General features: G+C 36.1%; 1 protein-coding gene across 1 annotated transcript in view; it reads left to right on the top strand.

Annotated features, from left to right (window-relative positions):
* Positions 1 to 21,377, top strand: part of DNAH6 (dynein axonemal heavy chain 6) — a 233,227-nt gene that overhangs the window by 46,036 nt on the left and 165,814 nt on the right. Inside the window, exons 13-19 of the mRNA XM_073241805.1 lie at positions 2,670 to 2,821; positions 4,547 to 4,699; positions 8,320 to 8,571; positions 10,149 to 10,277; positions 12,605 to 12,718; positions 17,427 to 17,570; positions 20,824 to 21,036. Coding sequence (XP_073097906.1) covers positions 2,670 to 2,821; positions 4,547 to 4,699; positions 8,320 to 8,571; positions 10,149 to 10,277; positions 12,605 to 12,718; positions 17,427 to 17,570; positions 20,824 to 21,036 — 1,157 coding nt within the window. The remainder of the gene's footprint in view (positions 1 to 2,669; positions 2,822 to 4,546; positions 4,700 to 8,319; positions 8,572 to 10,148; positions 10,278 to 12,604; positions 12,719 to 17,426; positions 17,571 to 20,823; positions 21,037 to 21,377) is intronic.

Raw genomic sequence — 21,377 nt, 5'->3', positions numbered from 1 at the left:
AGGTAAGCCTGAACTCCTGAACTCTGTGTTGCTCCTCATTTTGGAACCCCCTGGTGTTACCTGAACCTCTAAACCCAGTTTTTGACAAAGGTTAATAGAAGGTAGCTTTACCCCTTGTGTACCATGCCTTGCCTGTTCTTATATCCCCTCAAATTACTGTAACATTGCCTGGCACATATTATAAATACTTAATAAATGTCTGGGGTTCTTTTAGCTATGAAAGGAATTTTTTATTGAAATACAGTTGATATACAATATTATATTGGTTTCAATTATACAACATAGTGATTCAACAGTTATCTACATTATTAAGTGCTCACCCAATAAGTGTAGTTACTGTCAACAAAGGAAGATATTACAGTATTATTGGCTATATTCTCTAAGCTGTACTTTCATCTCCTTGACTAATTTATATTGTAATTGAGATTTTGTACCTCTTTATCCCCTTCACCTGTTTACCCAGCACTCTGACTCTGATCCCTTGCCCATGGTAACCTCCAGTCTCTTCTCTGTGTCTACGAGTCTATTTATGTTTTGTTCATTTGTTTTCTTCTGTTTTGTTTTTTAGATTCCATATATAGTGAAATTATATGGTATTTGTCTTTCTCTGCCTGGCTTATTTCACTTAACATAATACCCTGTAGGTCCATCCATGTTGTTGCAAATGGCAATATTTCTTTCTTTTTAATGGCTGAATAATATTCTATTGTATGTATGTACCACATCTTCTTTATCCATTTATCTACTGATGGACAATTAGATTGCTTCCATATCTTGGCTATTGTAAATAATGCAGTGATAAACACAGGGGTGCATATATCTTTTTGAATCCTTAACATCAAGATTTTGTTTTGTTTTCTTCAGGTAAATTCTCAGAAGTGGAATTACTAGATTGTATGGTATTTTTATTTTGGTTTTTTGAGGAACCTCCATACTGCTTTCCACAGTGGCTGGCCCAATTTACATTCCCACCAATAGTGTAGGAGGGTTCCTTTTTCTCCACATCTTTGTCAACACTTGTCATTTATAAATGCCTATTTAACTGAATTTTTTGTCAGATTGTCCTCTGTCCAGCATCAGAAGATGATCAGAGGACAGGTTCTGGCTGTCTGACATAATCAGCCGTATCTCACCACTAAATTCCTATAAATGTCATTGCTCACTAATAATTTCTACCCTTGCTGAGTATTTATGACATGACAGATACCATGCTAAGTGATTTTCAGGCATCTCCTTTAATCCTCACAATTCTATGAGGCAAATATTAGTACTCTCATTTTACGAATAAGGAAATGAAGGTACATAGAGATCAGGAAACTTCAAAATTATGCAGGTAGTTAAGTGGTTTGGAAACAGTTTTCTCTAACTTGAAAGCTTGTGTGCTTAACCATTATATATACTGTCTCTCCTGTATCTCGAAAAGATACAGAAAAATCTTATTTCTCTTCCCTGAGCTTTCTTCTTTTGTTTCTCTTTGGCTGTGTGACCATGACCAAGTAATTTAACTTCTGTTGATCTAAATTAAAAATTTTTATGTAAAAAATGAGAGTACTGGACCATATTGGTGTTTCCAAAACTGGTATTACTTGGATCACTATTCTCTTTTTTTTCTTTATGAATTGAACATGTTACATTTTATAAATTTAGGTATACAGCATGTTACTTTGATACATACATACATTGTAACATGATTGCCATTGAAGCAATGTTTATCACATTACATCATTATACTACAATAGTATTGTCTATGTTCATTATATGTTGTATAGATCTTTATGGCTTATTTACCACTCACTATAAGTTTGTACTCTTAAACACCATCAGCCTTATGCCCCCACTCCCCATCTTCTGGTAGCTACCATTTTACTCTGGTTTTTTACAGGTTTGACATTTTTTTAAGATTCCATATATAAGTGCTATCATACAGGACGTGTCTTTTTTGTCTGACTTATCTCACTTAGCATAATGTGCTCAAGGTCCATCCATATTATTGCAAATGGCAGGCTAGCCTCCTTTCTCATGGCTGAATAATATTCCAGTGTGTGTGTGTTAAATTTTTAGAGATACAGGATTTTGAAACAGAAGCAGAATAGTTGGTACTGCATGTGTATTAGAAGAGCTGTTTTTGACCAATAGTGTGATAAAAGTATACTCAAGGATAATGAAATTTCCATCCGTTCTGGATAGATTGGAGAAGGGAGGAAATGAACACAAAGGTCTTAATCATGATGAGGGAGCAGGGTTGGAAGAGAGGTGATGGGAAGAGGAATGGAGATAAGTTTAGATATGATCAATCTCTTGTGTTTCAAACTTTTGTTGTTAATATCCTCAAAATGCTTCACCTTGAGGTACTATGTTGGAGAATCCTTAGATTAAGCCCAACTTCAAACCAACCTGACTGTAGAATCTAGTCCATTCTAGACTAGATCCTGTAATGCAATTATAAGTTATTTTCATCTGTCATCTCTTAATAGGAGTCAGAAAACATATTTCCATTATTAAATATTAACATTAATATGAAGAATTAACATTTTAAAGCTATATGAGGTATCTACATATGCATAACATTATAAATACATATGTAACTCTATTAATGCAATTTTTTTATTTTTAATGATCCTTTAAAGACTAACATGTATCTTATGCTTTATATGAATTATTTTATGTAGATGTTAAGTACTTCAGTGAACAACTGGAAAAATATCACAGACAGCACAAGGATGTAGTAGCTCTAAGACCCACCAGGAATGTAGGATTGCTGCTCATTGACACTAAGCTGCTAAAAGAAAAGCTAATTCCATCACCTTTGCGATGTTTGGAGGTAAATATGAATTAGGGAAAATTTTAATTATAGTTTCTATGATTATTTTGTGATTATTCTACTACAAATAAACTATATTGTATAGTATTGCAAATACTTAAAATTAACACAAGTCTATTAGGCATTCTTAATTTCTAAGAAAAGTCCCATATTCTTCTTTCTGTCCCAAGCATAGTCAACTTTCAGATGAGGGTAACTGTAGGCCTCAGACTAGCCTCTTACTCCCCCTCCTCTTCCCTTGTTGGAGCTCCTCAAGGCCTCAAGGCTTCCTGCAGAAGAGACACCATTGTAATGCACAGAGTCCTAGTAGGAAGGCTCATTGATTCTAGCATACTGAGATCAAGTTTAGGAGATCATTTCCTGATCTGAAACTGTCCCTGAAGATATCTGATTATACTTTGGTGAGCTGTAGAGCTAAGGAAACATATTGGTTCTGTGAAAACTTTCAGGTCTTCCTCTGGAGCCAGAGTATACCTGCATATTCTCAAATGCTTCCAGAAAGACAATGGTATAGAACAGGGATTGGCAAACAGAAATAGTTCACAGGGCCAATCCAGCCTGCCACCTGTTTTGTACATACAGTTTCATTGGAACCACAACCATGACAATTTGCCTATCTTCCTTTCTCACTACAAGGGCATAGCTGAGTAGTTGTGACAAAGACTGTATGTCTTGCAAATCTAAAATATTTCTATCCAGCCCTTTTGGAAAACCTCTGCTGACCCCCAATGTAGGTAAGAGTATAAAAGACGGCAGACCTGAGTGCTTGTACCTGTTCTATCATTCATTACTTGCATGGCATTGCACCTTCTTCTAGAGCTTTGCTTCTTCATCTGTTAAAAAAGGAAAAATATATATAATTGGAGAAAATTCAATTCAATGTCAAGAAACATTTTTGAGGACTACTGTATGCCAAGCCAGAGAAAACTGAACTCAAAATGGCTTAAGAAATCATAAAATGTATGGACTGTGCATCTAAAAAGTCCAGAGAGTAGATGGGCATCAGGGAAGTTTGATCTAGTGACTCAATGGTGACCAAGGACCCAGTACTTTTCTGAGCCTCCTGATGTGCCACCTTCATCCTAAAGTTAGAATTCACTCACATTTCTGCAATGGTTGTCAAGAGCTCCATAGGCAAATTACTTCCTTGTTCACTGAAAGAGAGACAAAAAGAGAAATTAAGATTTTAGACACAGGTGTTTCTCTACCTTAAACAAAAGTCTTAGGGCTTCTCTCTGATTGTATCAACTAAAGTCAGAGGTCCACCATAATCCAGTCACATTGGCAAAAGGAAGCCATGATAATATTTGCCCAGTGGTTAGTCAATCTCCATATTTATTTCTGAAGGAGAGATCAATTTCCCCCAGACCACATGGCTACTATCCAACATGAAAGGAGTGGAAATGATGCTGGGGAGAGCACCACAATGTCCATCCAATACATAGTTCAAACTAGCAGAAAGGGTGCTTACAAGAGATTAGAGCAGTTTAGGCAAATTTTCATAATCTGTGCAATCTAGTTTGTTCTGGAAATGATCTTGAAAACCTGCTCTTCCTGTTAAATCATTTGACTAGCAGTGATTTAATGTGAAAAAAGTACCTTCATACACACCGCTGCTTCCAATACCTATTGCTTGAACAGACATGAATTAGAATTTATTTAAAATATTTAATAAGGTGGAAATATTCAAGTAGTTATAATTCACATTATCTCTTTCTTTTCTAGGTGCTAAATTTTATGCTTCCTCGTCAAAGCAAGAAAAAAGTGGATGCCATTATCTCTGAGGCACAAGATGCAGAGTATAAACTTGAATTTGTTCCAACTACCACCATAGAATACGTTAACAGCTTAGTATTTCTTGATGAAATTCAGGAAAGGGTGAGTTGATTTTCATGTAACTCAATATTTCAGATCTTATGGTAGGTAATAAAGAAAACAAGAGAATTGAAGGACTGAAGGTCAAGAAACAGCAGTCAAAATATCAGAATCACTTTCAAAGTAAGTGGATACCCTATGTCACAGTAATAATGACAACTAACATTTATAGATCAAACTCTTGCTACTAGCCAGGAATTGCAGTAAGTTTTTTAGATGCATTACATTTTTAATCCTCACTAAAAGTTAAGAAATAAGATAACTTTTATTCTCATTCTGTAATTGAAGAAACTGAGACTAGGATAAGTTATATTGTCCAAGATCCAGAGCTGTAGTAGAGCCGATATTTAAATTTGGGTCTCTGACCACAAAGCAAATGTTCTCAACCATGATTGCAAGTCTTATTTGTGATAAATGGTAATAGAATTGTAATCTAGACATTAGTCACAGTAGAAGGCTTTGCCCTTAACCTGTATCTGCATAGTAGTCAGGAACCTTATGGTTAGGAATAAAAGAAACGCAACTAAAACTAATTTAAGTAGGGAGGTGGAGGGAGGGATGGAACCGTAGATATGGGGACTCCAGTGATGCAAGGCTGGACAGCTCTCGCTCTCACGCTGTCTCTCACACACACACACACACACACACACATGCACACATATACATACGTACTTATATATACACTCCTTTGTCTCTCCTATTTCTTTCTCTCTGGAAACTTGGTTTCCTCCTCTCCTATTTCAATAGTCAGTTTTTCATAAGCTTTCATTAATATCAGTTGGCATATGAAATAGAGATAAATTATTTTCTTAGATATCTGGAAATGGAAGATATGTTACAAATAAAAAATATATAAACAGCTAAACAAATCATTAACAACTGGATAGTCTGTTATATGTTGTCAACAGAATTACCAGTAAAGGCTATTTCATATGACTATAAAAGTAACAATTTTGCCTCTCATTTAAAGAAACTGTACCTTCACAAAAGGGTGGATGACTGTGGTTTTCCCAGTTTACTTATGTATCACCCCAGGAGTCTGAAGATGCCAAGCATTTTTTTATTATTTGTAGCCATGAAGGTTCTTTGGACAGGAAATCAAAACGTACTTGAGCTAGCTTTGGTGAAAAGGGGAACCCTATTTCAGGATTCAGGAGTATTTCAGGGGACCCCATCTCCTTCACCAAGAATGTAAGTAGGCTTTGGAACTTATCAAAAGCAGGAATGAGAAGTCTGCAGGAAACCCAGATAGTCCTTTCTCTCCATCCCTCCTCTCTGCATTGCCCTGAGGGTCTGCTTTGCTTCTCTCCCTCTGCAGACAGGCTGCTTCAGTTTCTTCATCCCACAGCAGCAAGCATGGCCACCAGGAGTCCCCAAGTTACACATGTCTAACAGGCCACCAAGACAGAAAATCTCTCTCTTCCATTATTAATGCTTAATGTCTAATAAATGTATTCAGCTGCCACCACCCCCAACTCCATCCTGTTGTATAAACTATGACAGGAAGGTAGGATCATGTTGTAGAGAGTACACTGTTCTCACTCTGTGGGTCCAGAACAGGAGAGTTGACATGCCATGCAGAAAACCCAGACTGTGTCCCATCTCCACAAGGTTGTCTACATTGCTGGGTGGTGTGTTGGGGAAGCAAGTTCCTTAGAGAGTGCTTTCCACACATGAACAGCTTTTTTATGGAATCTTATATTCATTCAGAAAATTTAAAGAACACCCACTTCACAGGGGGGAAGGATTATAACAATGAGTAAATCTGCTTTCAAGGGGCTCAGAGTCTAGAATGAACACAGATAATTATTATACAATAGGTATAGGTACAAGATGCTGTTATAAGACTGGGGAGGTATCATTCTTGCCCTTGAAGCCTTGCAGAAGATGAAGTATTTAAACTATGTCCTAAAGTACATCTGCTCAGGTGGGCATTCCAGGGAGAGGGAAAACCATGTGCACTGACCTGAGGCAGCATGGCAAGAGCAGGATGTGGCAGTTGGTAAGCTGTGGAGAAAGGGTGTTTGGTGCAAAAGCTGATAAACTGTAGCTTAAAGAAGTATTTTCAAGGATAGGAGAGAAGGGATGGATTCCAGAAAGGATTTAGTGGGCAACTGAAGGAGAGGAAAAGCAATATCTAAGACTACTCTTTGCTATCTTTCTACAGTGAATGGGTAGATAGTGGTATCATTAACCTGTATGGGTAGGGCAGGTCACATGACCATTGTCTGACCAGGCCATTTTTGAGAGTGAAAGAGGCACTATCGGTCCTTATGCCAGGACAATAAGTGTAAAGCAGTACACCCAGAGAAACTTGGACATATGCTTACTCCAAGTACAGAAACTATAGGAAGATAAGCAGATCTTGGTGTATACAAACTTAGTTCTATTTACAACTCATTTAAGATTCTAGACACTTTTCATTGAAAGTAACAAAAACTCACATAGTTAGCTTAGGAAAATGAGAAGATGTACTCTAAGTCTGTAGGGATATCTTCTGACATCTCAAGTATGGATAGAGCCTCACCTTCAAGAAGGACAGGAAGTAGGGACTAGAGCAGCATAGGGAAACCAGAAAGCCGCCTCCCTTCCCATCTCTCATCTCCGCTCCTCTCTAGAACAGCGGTTCTGAAACAGGGAGCCCAAACCAGCAGCTTCAGTATCACCGGGGAACTTGTTAGATACGCATAGTCTCAGGCTACACCCTAGACGTCCTGAAGCAGAAACTCAGGTGAAGGGTCCAACAATCTGTCTTTTAACATGTTTTCCAAGGTGATTGTGACACAAGCTAAAAGTTGAGAACCATTTCTACAAAAGTATCTCTGCAGTTGTCTTCTCAGATCAGGGACCTGCTTTGTTTCCACATGAAAGCAAATGGCCTCTGTCAACACCTACAGTCTAATTCTTCCTGTGTTCAAGAGAGCTCAGACTGAGCTGGGTTCCCTAGGTTCCATTCTGATCCTGCTCATCTCAGCTTGTGGCCAGAAGGTTGGGTCAAGTTGTATGAATATGGCTGCTCCCTCTATAATATGTGGCAAAGTTAGGGAGAGGAGGGTTCCCCCAAAATTGGTGAGTCCCTTACCAGAAAGTTAGACATTGTTAACTAAAGATAGGACATCAGAGTAAGATGTTTAGTAGTTAGCTGGAGGTAGTAAAAGTATTTATTAAAGGATAGTGGTGAACATGCAGCCACGATCATGACCTGCCTATATCTCAGAGGCTACTCTGGGACATTCACTGCTCAGCACACATGCCTAGAGGCTCAGATATTACAACTTAGCATCTTTACAGCACATGTTGTCTCTGAAACCTTTAAATATTAGCACTGTTCAATGCTACTAGGGAACAAAAGAGAGAAGAGAAATATTAACATATGTAAGAGTAATACTGTGCTCAGCTCTGAACGACTTTCTTCCTGGGCCTGATTACCTGAACTAGAGCAATAACTATTAATCACCCAGCAGGCTTCAGCCACTTTGATGGTAACATTAAACACACTGCTCACGTGCTGATTATTCACAGTGTGATGTTCATGGTGCACAGTGGCTATCTCCTGTTAGACAAAACTTAAAGGGTATGATAGGTTCTGATATATTTAACAAGCAACAACTGTTTCTATTTAGATGGAAAGTCTTGAAGATGAAGGGAATATAGTGATTCAAATGTATAAGCTCATTGACCTATATCAAGTTCCCACACCCCCTGAAGACTTTGCTGTTTTTGCTACTATGAAGCCATCCATTATTGCGGTTCGGAATGCCATTGATAAATCTGTGGGAGATAGAGAAACTTGCATTAAGCAATTTAGTCTGCATTTGGGCAGAGATCTTGAAGACCTAAACAATGAAGTGAATGAAGTAAAGTTATTAGCACAGGTAAGCTAAAGCAGGATTTAAAATATAGTCTGTGTAGAGTTTGACTATTATATTATATAACATATGTATATATATATATATATATATGTGTGTTCTACTCTAGACTATATTCTATACAATATGTATCCTATACATATTTGAAAGTATGAATAGTTACTACTTAACAACAATACATGTGTGTATAGATAGCACAAGTGTCAGCAAGGGCTTTGTGTACAATCATGCATCTTAAAAAGTATGATGCACATACATAGAAACGATAGCAGAGGTTCACTCCAGCAAGTGCTTCTTTTATAGAGGGTTTAGAATGAACTCGTTAGCTCTCTTGAGCAAAGAAGTAAAACTTCATTATTTCTTTAAATGATAACATCTTCCTGTCAAGATCAGCACTCCTGATGATGGAGGGTGTTGGAGAAAAAATCCTCCATGTGACTGTTGATGATAACTCAGTTTCAGTTGGATATGTCTGTTTAATACTATCTTGGTCTCTTTTGGACAGATCTTAATTCAGATCAGATCTGAACTCCCTATTGGGCCCTTTTTTTACCCTCACCACCATAACCCCCCACATCTTGCCCCGTAAAGGAAGGTCTGCATTTCCTCATGGCAGATGGAGGGATGAGGCATGCAGCCCTCTTGCTGCCTTCTGAACTTGTAAGGCTTCCAGTATACTTTGGCTCGGCTGGACCTGGTTGTCCCAGGCAGCTATTAGCTAAGGGTCCTTCCTGGTTCCTTCGGTCCCACGCCGGCCCCTGCTGTTGTGATCCATCGTTTCTGCCAGTCTGTAGTCTGAAGTAATCTGTAGCTGTCTCAGACTTCTCCTGGCCCACCAGTTCTTTCAGCCATTCCCGCTGCCAGAATCAAAACATGTAGAGCTTCCCAGTCCCCTCCATACCAGACCAAGCCATGAGGCACCAGGTTGTGGGGACAAGCCCCTTCCACCTGACCACTTCCTTTAGCTTGTTGCCATTTTGAATGAAGGACCATGCTGACTCAGAGATTGGCCACCCCAAGCTATGGCTGTAATAGTTCTCAGATTCTGCCACTCCTCAGATTCTCCCAAAGTAGTTATGTTTTTCTACTTTGCTCCTGATTCATTGGGTGGGGTTTCAATTCTAACAGGTCAGCCAGAAAGCTTAAGTCTAACCATTTATTCTTTACCTTCTATCTTCCTACCTTTCAGAAACCAAAGGGCTTTTTATTGCCTTTATTGTAAAATAAAGAGAATTTTCCTTATATCATATCCTCTTCCTTCTTTTCCCTATAGCATTCAACTCTCCTTATTTGAAGTCATACTGGTTGAAGTATAGGAAATGCAAGTAGAGAAGGAAAAATGTATTAGGTACTATTTAAAAGCAGTATTATCCCTATGACACTTTTTTATACATTTCTTTACTTTTTACAATGTATACGCATTTCTTTAAAATTCAAGAAAATCAACTACTTCAACATGTTTTCTAAAAATCAGAGCTAGAAGAGAATTTGAAAAAATACTTATGGAAAATGTTTATTAATTAATTTAATGATCTACATCAAACAGTAGGAATGACTAATCAAAAACTATCTTAATTTCATAGGATCCACAAATTTTAGATATTAATGCTGACCAGGACAAAATAAAGGTCATGTTGAATGATCTGCAATCAGTTCTGGATGATCTTCAAAAACGAGCATTTCAGTATAAATCCTATCAGAAGAATTTTAAGGTAATGACAACTCTACACATCTATTTTTAAAACATGGCATTAATGCACAAGTACTTTCAGCAATATGACTGTACAATACAATCAAACATTGATATAAAAATATCAATGTTTGGACACCTATGTGATAATTATTTTTCTGGAACAGCCTGAAATATAAAATATGATGTGTTCCCTGCCTTTAAAGTGCTTAAATATTAGTATACAGGAGAGGCGAATTATCTTTTTTTATTGAAAAATAATTGTGAATTATATAGAAAAACCCTCAGACCACGGACTATAGTTTCTATGTTAAAATGTATGTGGGTTTTTAAACGTAGTCTATTAGAACCCCTCTATCCTTTCTTAAGTAATATTCAAACCCCTTGTACATCCATGTGTGTGTTACGCTTCCATGAATATTGCCTGATGTGCTCTGGTTTGGTGTACTGATTTGATGGAAGAGAATTTGGCAGAGCCAGGGGACAGATGGATCCAGAAGGGTGGGGAAGGTGCTTCAAACAATGCAGAGAAATTGTGGAGAGATATAAGTGCTCTGAACAGTTATTAAGAGACCAAAAAGAAAAGAGGATAGAAATAGAAACATCCCTAGGGTCAAAACAAGGGGGCCACCAGCAATGAGTGAGGTGTGATTAGTTTCTTCAAAAGTCTTCTATTTTATGTAATTTGTTGCATTTGATTGTTCATAGTAGTCTCATGATCCTTTGTATTTCTGCAGTATCAGGTATAATGTCGCCTCTTTAATTTCTGATTTTATTTATTTGAGTCCTTTTTTTTCTTAGTTTAGCTAAAGGTTTGCCAATAATTTTTTTTTTTCAAAAAACCAGCTCTTTGTTTCACTGATCTTTATTATTGTCTTTCTGGTCTTTATTTCATTCATTTTCACTCTGATCTCTGATCTTTATTATTTCTTTCCTTCTGCTAAATTTACACTTACTTTTGTTCTCCTCTTTCTAGTTCCTCCATGTGGAAAGTTGTTTATTTGAGATCTTTTTATTTTCTGAATGTATGCATTTATCACTATAAAATTCCCTCTCAGAACTGCTTTTGCAGCATCCCACAGGCCTTGGTGTGCTGTGTTTCCTTTTTTTTTAAATTTCCTTTAGATTTCCTCTTTAACCCATTCAGTGTTCTGGAGTGTGTTGTTTAGTTTCCATATGCTTGTAAATTTTCCAGCTTTCCTTTTGTTATTCATTTTTAGTTTGATACCATTATGACTGGAAAAGATTCTTGGAAAGATTTCAGTCTTCAATTTTTTAAGACTTGTTTTGTGACCTATCATACAATGCATCCTGAGTAATGTCCTATTTGCACTTGAAAAGAATGTATTGTGCTGCTGTTGGTAAGCCCTAGATTATTACAGGGCTCACAATTTTTGCACAACTAACCACCTCAAGCAAAAGCAGTCTTAAAACTCTTCTTTTGAAAACAGCTTCTTCAGATTTTCTTGCAACCTTTATCCCTATGGGGTGCATATTCAGCCTGAGGTTAGAAAGAGGTAAGAAATCAGGCTCTTCTTTCCATCTTAAATCTCCCCATCCTGCATTATGTGTAGTCACATGGTGTGGGGCGATCAGGGGGAAGACAGTGTAGCACAGAAAAGGCACATAGGGAATCTGCGGCATCTTGCTGCACTGATGGACAGTGACTGCATTTGGGTGGGGTGGGGTCTTGATAATATGGGTAGATGTAGTAACCACATGGTTTTTTCATGTGAAACCTTCATAAGAGTATAATACCTTAAGAAAAAAAAAGAAAATGGGCCAAGAACAGGAGCAGGGAATTCACAGAAAGGGAACCTACCCCAACTTACCATGTTGTAGACATGAAATATGTACAGCCTTTTGTATGTCAATCATACCTCAATAAAGTGGTTTAAAAAAAAAATCTCCCCATCCTCTCCAGCTACTACATGAACATTTTATCCCTCTTCTATCATCTAAGTATGTAAGTGCTCAAGGAAATCAGTGCCTCTGAAGACTCATTTGTTTTCCAAAAGTGGCCAGACATGTATATGCATTTATGATCCAACTTGAGGAAGAATGTCCATTTTACAAAGATGTGATATTTATATCTTTGGAGAATATTTAAGTTCTAAGGAAATAAAAAGAGTTAGATTTTGTCACTCAAATGGAAATTTTGAATGTACATGGGGTTTTGTGATTTTTTTTGTTTTATTCATTTGTTTCTCTCTCTACTTTTCTTTCCCCATTTATGACCCACCATATTCTGCTTAGCAGTTACTGTGTCAAGAATTACTAATAGGAGGATTTAATAAGATCCTATGTCTGAAAACTAAATGGTGCATTTTTCTTGTTGTATTTTTAAAGGTAGAAATATCCAAGTTTGAAGCTTTGGAAGAAGTTAGTTCTGAATTGAAGCTTAAACAATTGCTCTGGGATTCTCTTTCTGAATGGGATCATCTCCAACAAGAATGGTTAAAGGTAAATAAATAAATAAATAAATAAAACCTCAATTCTTTAATCTTTTTTTACTAATTAACTTAAGATCTAAATAATATGAATTAAAATTTTTAACAGTTTGGTATATTCTTAATTTCAGTAAAATATGCAGTGTTATAATTTTATAGGAATTATTGTCAGCTTCTTGGTGAAATGCACAAAGGTCTTTCTGTGACTGTATACCACAGAGCAGAATGCATTAGCATAGGGGAGGCTTCTCAGGTGCTCAATGAAAAAGGCTAAATGAAGGGAGCATCAAAGGACCTCACTACATGACATTTAAAACTGCTTTGTGGTTTCTGAATATAGTGTGGTCATGATACACTACACCCAAGTATCCTTAAGGATTGTGGGATTTTATTTGTGATCTACCCACTTTATATTTGTTAGCTTAGGTTTGTGTTCTTTTCCTTTAAACAAAAAAAGGGAGCCAGTTTATTCACTGTGATATTCAGGATTGGAGTAATGAGATCTAGGATCTTCCTTTGAGAGCTCAATAGTAAATCCTCTTAATTAGGGGGAAAGTACTAACAATCACCATAGAGTTTGGTGTCTAGGGTCTACCCTTATAGTCAAACCTTAAAAAGGGCCAACCCTCTAAGAGACAGAATAGCTGAGCATCTGTTCTTTCAAGTGTAATGTGGACTTGCTCATTCAGCCTATCTGTGCTGATACATACATGAGGAAGTCATATGTCTGGATTAAACACCAGTACACAGATAATATTTCTCATATATTTTGGGTGTTGGAGATACTGGTGGAGAATAAGAAGAACAAAGTCCAAACACTCCGAGAACCTTCTTTTGGTGGGGAAAATAGACAATGCATATATATATATGCTATAATATAAGAGAATTTTAAGTTCTCCTGTATAACTCACTTACTATTTTTTTTTTGAAGGGTAGTTGACACACAGTATTACATTAGTTTCAGGGTACAACACAGTGATTTAACATTTATATACATGATAATTCCAGGTACCAGCTATCACCATACCAAGTTGTTACAATATTTTGACTATATTCCTTATGCTATACATTACATCCCACTTACTTATTTATTTTACAATTGGAAGTGTGTACTTTTTTTTTTGTGAGGGCATCTCTCATATTTATTGATCAAATGGTTGTTAACCACAATAAAATTCTGTATAGGGGGGTCAATGCTCAATGCACAATCATTAATCCACCCCAAGCCTAATTTTCGTCAGTCTCCAATCTTCTGAAGCATAACGAACAAGTTCTTACATGGAGAACAAATTTTTACATAGTCAATAAATTACATGGTGAACAGTACAAGGGCAGTCATCACAGAGGCTTTTGGTTTTGATCATGCATTATGAACTATAAACAGTCAGTTCAAATATGAATATTCATTTGATTTTTATACTTGATTTATATGTGGATACCACATTTCTCTCTTTATTATTATTATTTTTAATAAAATGCTGAAGTGGTAGGTAGATACAAGATAAAGGTTGAAAACATAGTTTAGTGTTGTAAGAGAGCAAATGTAGATGATCAGGCCTGTGCCTGTAGACTATGTGTTAATCCAAGCTAGACAAGGGCAATAAAACATCCACGTATGCAGAAGATTTCTCTCAGGGGGGGTTCTAAGCCTCACCTCTGTTGATCCCCAAATTCTCACCTGATGGCCCCCCTGCAACTGTGCCTGTCTCAGGTTGTTCCTCCCTTGAGGAATCTTACCCGTCTCTGGCTAACCAGTCATCTTCCGGGGCCATACAGGGAAATGTTAAGTTGGTAAGTGAGAGAGAAGCCTTATTGTTTGAAAAGGTTAGCTTTTTACTTCTTTGCATATTTTATGCCCTGTGGCTTCTATGCCCAGCATTTTATCTTGAGGTGTCTTTACCACTTGGAAGAATTATGATACTCAGTAAATTCGATATGAGGCACGAATTCTACTTAAGGGTTATAATTAGGAAGGAAGAAGAAAAGCTATAGAAGTAGCAGGTGGAAGAAAACCTGGGAAGATTGATTATTTCTTTGACATACCTTCTTGTAGAGTAACTTCAGCATGTATAGGTTTTAAACTACTAATTAAATTGCACACACACATTAACATAATAGGAGTATAGTTACGTAACCAAAGCAGACCTGTAATTACCAGCCATCTCCAGTGAAACCAAGAAAACCAATAACTCACTTACTATTTAACTCAGAAGTATAAATGCTCCTGAGGGATATAGAAGATGCGTAGAGACATTTCCTAATTGCCACTATAGATTAGAACAGTGGCTTCCAAAGTGAGATGAACTCACCAGAGGAAGTACACAAAAAGACCCAGTAGGAGGCAGAAAGAAAATGTTGAATCTAAAAATAGGAAAAATTAAGATTCACAAACTTTCTTTTTTTTTTAAATCAAAGATATTTGATATACAACATTATATTAATTTCAGGTATACAACATAATGATTTGATAACTGTACATATTGTGAAATGATCACACAATAAGTCTAGTTAACATCCTTTGCCACACAATTACAAAATTTTTTTCCTTATGATGAGAACTTTAAAGATCTGTTCTGTTAGCAACTTTCAAATATGCAATACAGTATTATTAACTGCAGTCACCATGCTGTACATGCATCCCCAGGACTTATTTATTTTATAACTAGAAGCTTGTATCTTTTGACCCCCTTCACACATTTATCCCACCTGCTCCCCCACTTCTGGCAACCACCAATATGTTCTCTATGTCTATAAGTTTGTTTTTTTTTCATTTTGTTTTAGATTCCACATATCAGTGAGATCATACTGTATTTGTCTTTTCCTTGTCTGAGTGTTTCACTTAGCATAATGCCCTCAAGGTCATACCTGTTGTCACAAAACAGCAAGACTTTATTCCTTTTTTATAGATGAATAATATTCCATTGTGTGTGTGTGTGTGTGTGTGTGTGTGTGTGTGTGTGTGTGTGTGTGTGTGTGTGTATGTGACATTTTCTTTACACATTTATCCATCAGTGGACACTTAGGTTGCTTCAATGTCTTGGCTATTGTAAATAATGTTGCAGTGAATATGGGGGTATATATATCATTTCAAGTTAGTGTTTTCATTTCTTTCAGATAAATATCCAGAAGCAGAATTGCCAAATCATATGTTAGTTCTGTTTTTCATTTTTTGAGGAATTTCCATACTGTTTTCCATAGTAGCTGCACCAATTTACAATCCCACCATTAGTGCCTAAGTGTTCCCTTTTCTCCACATTCTCATCAACACTTACTACTACTTGTTTTGGTAGTAGCCATTCTGGCAGGTATGAGGTGATATCTCATTGGATTTTGATTTGCATTTCCTAGATGATCGGTGATGTTGATCATCTTTCATGAACCTGTTGGCCATCTGTTACGTCTTCTTTGGAAAAATGTCTCTTCAAATCCTCTGCCCATTTTTTAATTGGATTATTTGTTTTGTTGCTATTGAGTTGTATGAGTTCTTTATATATTTTGGCTATTAACCCAATCTCAGATATATGATTTTCAAATATTTTCTCCCATTCAGTAGGTCACCTTTTCATTTTTCTGGTGGTTTCCTTTGCTGTGCAATCCTACTTGGTTATTTTTACTTTTGTTGCCTTTGCTTTTGGTGTCACATCCAAAAAGTCATTGCCAAGACCAAATCAAGGAGCTTACCACCTGTGTTTTCTTCTAGAAGTTTTATGGTTTCAGGTCTTATATTCAATTCTTTAATCCACTTTGAGCTAATTTTTGTGAGTCATGTAAAATAGTCATCCAGTTTCATTCTTTTGCATGTGTTTGTCCAGTTTTCCCAACACCATTTATTGGAGAGGCTATCCTTTCCCCATTGTACATTCTTGGGTCCTTCATCATAAGTTAATTTACCATATATGTATAGATTTATTTCTGGATTCTCTATTCTGTTCCATTGATCTATGGGTCTGTTTTAATGCCAATGCCATATTGTTTTGATTACTATAGCTTTACTATAGTTTGAACTCTGGGAGTGTAATGCCTCCTGCTTTGTTCTTTTTCAACATTGCTTTGACTATTTGGGGTCTTTTGTGGTTCCGTACAAATTTTAAGAGTTTTTATTGTACTTCTTTGAGAAATGCCATTGGAATTTTGACAGAAATTGAATTGAATCTGTAGATTGTTTCAGGTAGTATGGACATTTTGACAGTATTAATTCTTCCAACCCATGAAGAGAATATCTTTCCATTTTTAAAAATCTTATCTTGTCTTCAGTCCATATGACATCTGACATATCAATATATGTGTACACTTACATGTTTATGTAACTGAGAAATATATGTATAGATACATACATATATTGGGGTGCATCTTTAAAACACTTATATTAAAGGGTTACATAATCAGACAATAAGAATAAGAGAATACTAAATGAGAAACTTCTAGTTAGCAAGAGTAAAAATGAGCCATTTGTCTCCTTACAATGATTGATCCTCAGGAATAAATTACAGCAATTGCAATACTGCATTTGATGATGTGGGAAATAAGGACATGAAAGGAAGAAAGAAATGATGCCTGATACACTATTAGCGATGTTAATAAATAAAACCATTTCCAAAAGTATAGAGTTGACCTAGATGAACAATTTAACTACTTGAAAATATGAGTAAATATTTTACTATTTTAAGCATATTTACATATGCTTCCCTTTTATCATGTCTTTTTTCCCCTAATTTTTCTAGTCTAAATTTGACTGCCTGGATCCAGAACTTCTAAACAGTCAAGTTTCCAAATATGCCAAATTTGTGACTCAATTAGAAAAAGGCTTGCCACCCAACAGTGTAGTTCCCCAGCTAAAACAAAAGGTGGAAAAAATGAAAGAAAAGGTAAGTTTCATAGAAATTACTTTAAAAATTCCAGGTTAGTCAGTTACTACTAAGAGAACTGAAATTCCAGGAGTGGAATTATTTAGTAATATGGTAACTCTATGTGTACATACATAAAATATTAGGATAATCAAGTTTCACAGTTTCCTGAGAGCTTTTTTTTTTAATCAGAGAGATGGTTGTTAAAAATTATCAAATTACTTTTCTGCATCTATGATCATATGGTTTTTCTTCTTTAATCTATTAATATGATGAATTATAATGATTGACTTTCAAATGTTGAACCAAGCTTTAATTCCTGAAATGAACTTCACCTGGGTCCTAATGTATTATCCTTTTTTATTTTGATGGATTCAATTTACTGACATTATTTGAACATTTTTTTTGCCTGTATTCATGAATAACATTGTTCTTTAGTTTTCTTATTTGTAACATTATTGTATTGCTTTAGTACTAGGGTAGCACTGCTGTGAGCATATCCTGTATCCAAATATTGGTTTTTAATACCATTTTCCAATAAGAGGAATCAGGAACTCTCATAGAAATGGCTGATTCTAAGGATGTGTCAGGATGTATACAAAAAGAGCCTGGAGTATCTTGTGAGGCCAGCAAGAACTCTCAATGGCCAAAACTGTAATGATTTGAACAAACAATAAATAATGTAGTATTACTTTATAACTTAAATTATAAAATAAATATCCATGAGTTCATATTGATATAAATGAACAACTGAAAGAATGGAAGGATGGATGGGTGGGTGGATGGCTGAATTAATAGATGACAGACAAGACAGAGAGATGATTGGTAGATAGATTGGCAGACAAAGGAGAACAAATAAACTTCTATATAGAGAATTCCAAATCATTTATGAATATACTGCATCTCAAGGTGGTGGAGCTTCATTTATTTTGATGTTCTGTTGTTAGATGTATTTACATTTAGTGTTTTTATTTCTCCTTAGAGAATTGACCCCTTTATCATTTATGAATTGCCTCTCCTTTAATAAACTTTTGTGTTCTGAAGTCTACATTACCTGGAATTAGTTATCTTTTAGGACAATAAAAATAGGAAAGAAAATGAAATTTATCATCTTTATTCCATTTCTTAGGTTCTTGATTTCTTTGTATGGATCTAAGGTTCTGACTCATAGCATATTCATTCTGCCTGAACAATTTCCTTTAATATCTCTTATTGAGTAGGTATGTTAACAATGAATTCCATAATTTTTGTTTTGAGAAAGTATTTATCTTTTATGTTGAATGATATTTTTATTGGATATATAATTTTGAGTTGACAGGTTTTGTTTTTTCTTTCAGCAACTTAAAAGTATCCTTTTATTTTCATTATATTCTGCTTGCATGGTTTCTGACAAGAAGCCTTCTTAGTTCTTATCCTTATTCATTGTAGATAATATGTATTTTTTTGTCTGATTACCTTCAAAATTTCTTTTCTTTGTTTCTGGCAGATTGTAATGCAGAATGCCTAGGCGTGTGTTTCTGTTGTTGTTTATAGTTTGAATTTATCCTGCTTGGTGTTCTATCAGTTTCTTGGATCTTTGGTTTGATACCTGTCTTTAAGTTTGAAAATATTGTAGCTATTATTTCTCCAAGTAGCTTTTCTGCTCTGTTTTCTATGTCCACCTTCTAGGGTTCCTGTTGCATTTATGTTAGACCATCATATTGTCCCACAATCTTAAATGTTCTGTTTGGGGGTTGAGGGAACTTTTTCACTCTCCTTTTTCTTTGTGTGTCACTTTGGGGAACTTTTACTCAGTTATCTTCAAGTTCAGTGATTCCACGGCTGTGTCAAGCTCACCAAAGCATTCATTACCTCTCTTGGTGTCCTTCATTTATAACCTTTCTATTTAATTTTTAATTATAGTTTCCATATCCCTATTCACATATTCCATCTGATCTTGTGTGTTTTCTACCTTTTCCATTAGTGCCATTAACATATTAATCAAAATTATTTAAAATTCTTTGTCTGCTAATTCCAACCTGTGTGCCATATCTGAATCTGGTTCTGATTTTTTTATTCTCTTGGATATATGTTTATCTTGCCTTTTCATGTACTTCTTAAATTTTTGTTGAAAATCAAACATCTTATGTAGTACAGTAGATACTTATGTAGTAAATAATTTTTATCCCTGGAGATGAGCATGCCTTTCCTTCCATTTAGCTTTTTGTGTCACATGTTATATTAAATCCAGTTAGGAACTGGACGGTGTTTAAGGTTTCATGTTGCTATGGTTCCCCTCAGTACACCACAGCCTTCAAATTGTTCTATGAAACCTGTGTTTAGGGTTTGGGCCAGTTTGCCAAAGGAGACTTTTTAAATTTCTGTTGCCCCTACCTTGGGTTTTCCCTTTGTACTATTCCCAGAGACAATCTGTATCTTAAAGGTTTCCACCCTGTATTCCTGTTATTTTTATTCAGTATCCACTAGATTAGTGAGAGAGGTGAGGAGGGGCCTTCCCTCATGTTCTGATTAAGACTGTCTTAGCAAGGCACTGTGTCCCTTGTCCCTTGTCCGGGGTGTTCCTGCTGCACTCCCTACACCGCTCTCCAAACTGTAGTAATGAGCCTAGAATGTATTTCTGTCTCTCCCTAAAGGGTGGAGCTTTTTTTTTCTCCTGTTCTGTTTCTCCAGTTATATATAGATAACTACAGTGAGTTATCACCAGTGCCTTAAGGTGACAGTTTTTATTGCTCCTTTCTCAGACATTAATAAGTCTTTTATTCCATAGGGAAGCTAGAAGAGATTGGTTGGTTAGTTACCATAGTTCCTGCTATTTCCCTCCCCCAGGCAGCACCATAAAGTAGGCTTTCTTAGGATTCTTCCCAGTCTTCCCTGTGAACACCTCTAATATTTATAGCCCCTAGGGACTTCGTATTCTCCCACTATTATATGCAGTCTTTAGCAATTTATTTTAAAATTTAGCTGAATCTTCTTAGTAGCTTAAATGGCAGCCCAAGGCATCTGTCCTAGATAATGAATTCTCCTGTTTCTTGCTGTGGAGAAAACTGTGAGCACCAGTCTTTCCCCAAGTTTTGAGTTAGTTGTATGCCCTGCACCTCAGTTTTCTGATGGGTTCAATACAAGTTATTAATTTGAAGTTTGTCTAGCTTTTTCTTTGGTGTAAGAGTATAAGTGGTGTTCTTTCCAGCTCTCTACATTCCCAAATTGAAACCATAAGCCTTGAGCTGTTTTTCAAATAAAAAGCCTGTTGCCTCTGAGGGTGTTTGTTTTCCAGCTTCCAGTCATCACTGACTTGAGGAACCCGACTTTGAAGCCTAGACATTGGGAAGCTATTGAACAAACAGTTGATGCCACCCTAGTGGACCTTGAAATTCCCTTGACCTTGGAAAGGCTCTTCCAGTTGCATGTTTTTGACTTTGGCCAAGAAATCCAGGACATTTCTGGACAGGCTTCTGGAGAAGCTGCCTTAGAAACAATTCTTAAAAAGGTAAATCTGAAAAATATTCTGAGGTTCAAAGAATATAAATATTTTCATGTTCATCATGAAGATCACCAACTTTTGGTTTATCTGGATGGATTTTTCAACATTGCAGCTGTCATCCTCTCATTACCAGTCATTCTTCTGTTATTTCCTTATATTTATTATCATTATTATTGTTATCACCTCTATAAATAACTTCTTCCACTTAGCTTATAGCCCAATAGGAATTTGATGGCAACAAAGTTTGAAATTTTCATGTTTATATAAAGACCATATACCTAAGATCTTTTATACTAAAATACATTATCTTTCAGACTAACAGAGACTGTGTGAAATGCTTCAAAACA

The sequence above is a fragment of the Manis javanica genome, chromosome 1 (assembly GCF_040802235.1).
Source record: "Manis javanica isolate MJ-LG chromosome 1, MJ_LKY, whole genome shotgun sequence".
Lineage (NCBI taxonomy): Eukaryota > Metazoa > Chordata > Mammalia > Pholidota > Manidae > Manis > Manis javanica.
The sequence above is the reverse complement of the archived record's forward strand: the minus strand, read 5'-3'. Positions and strand labels throughout refer to the sequence as shown.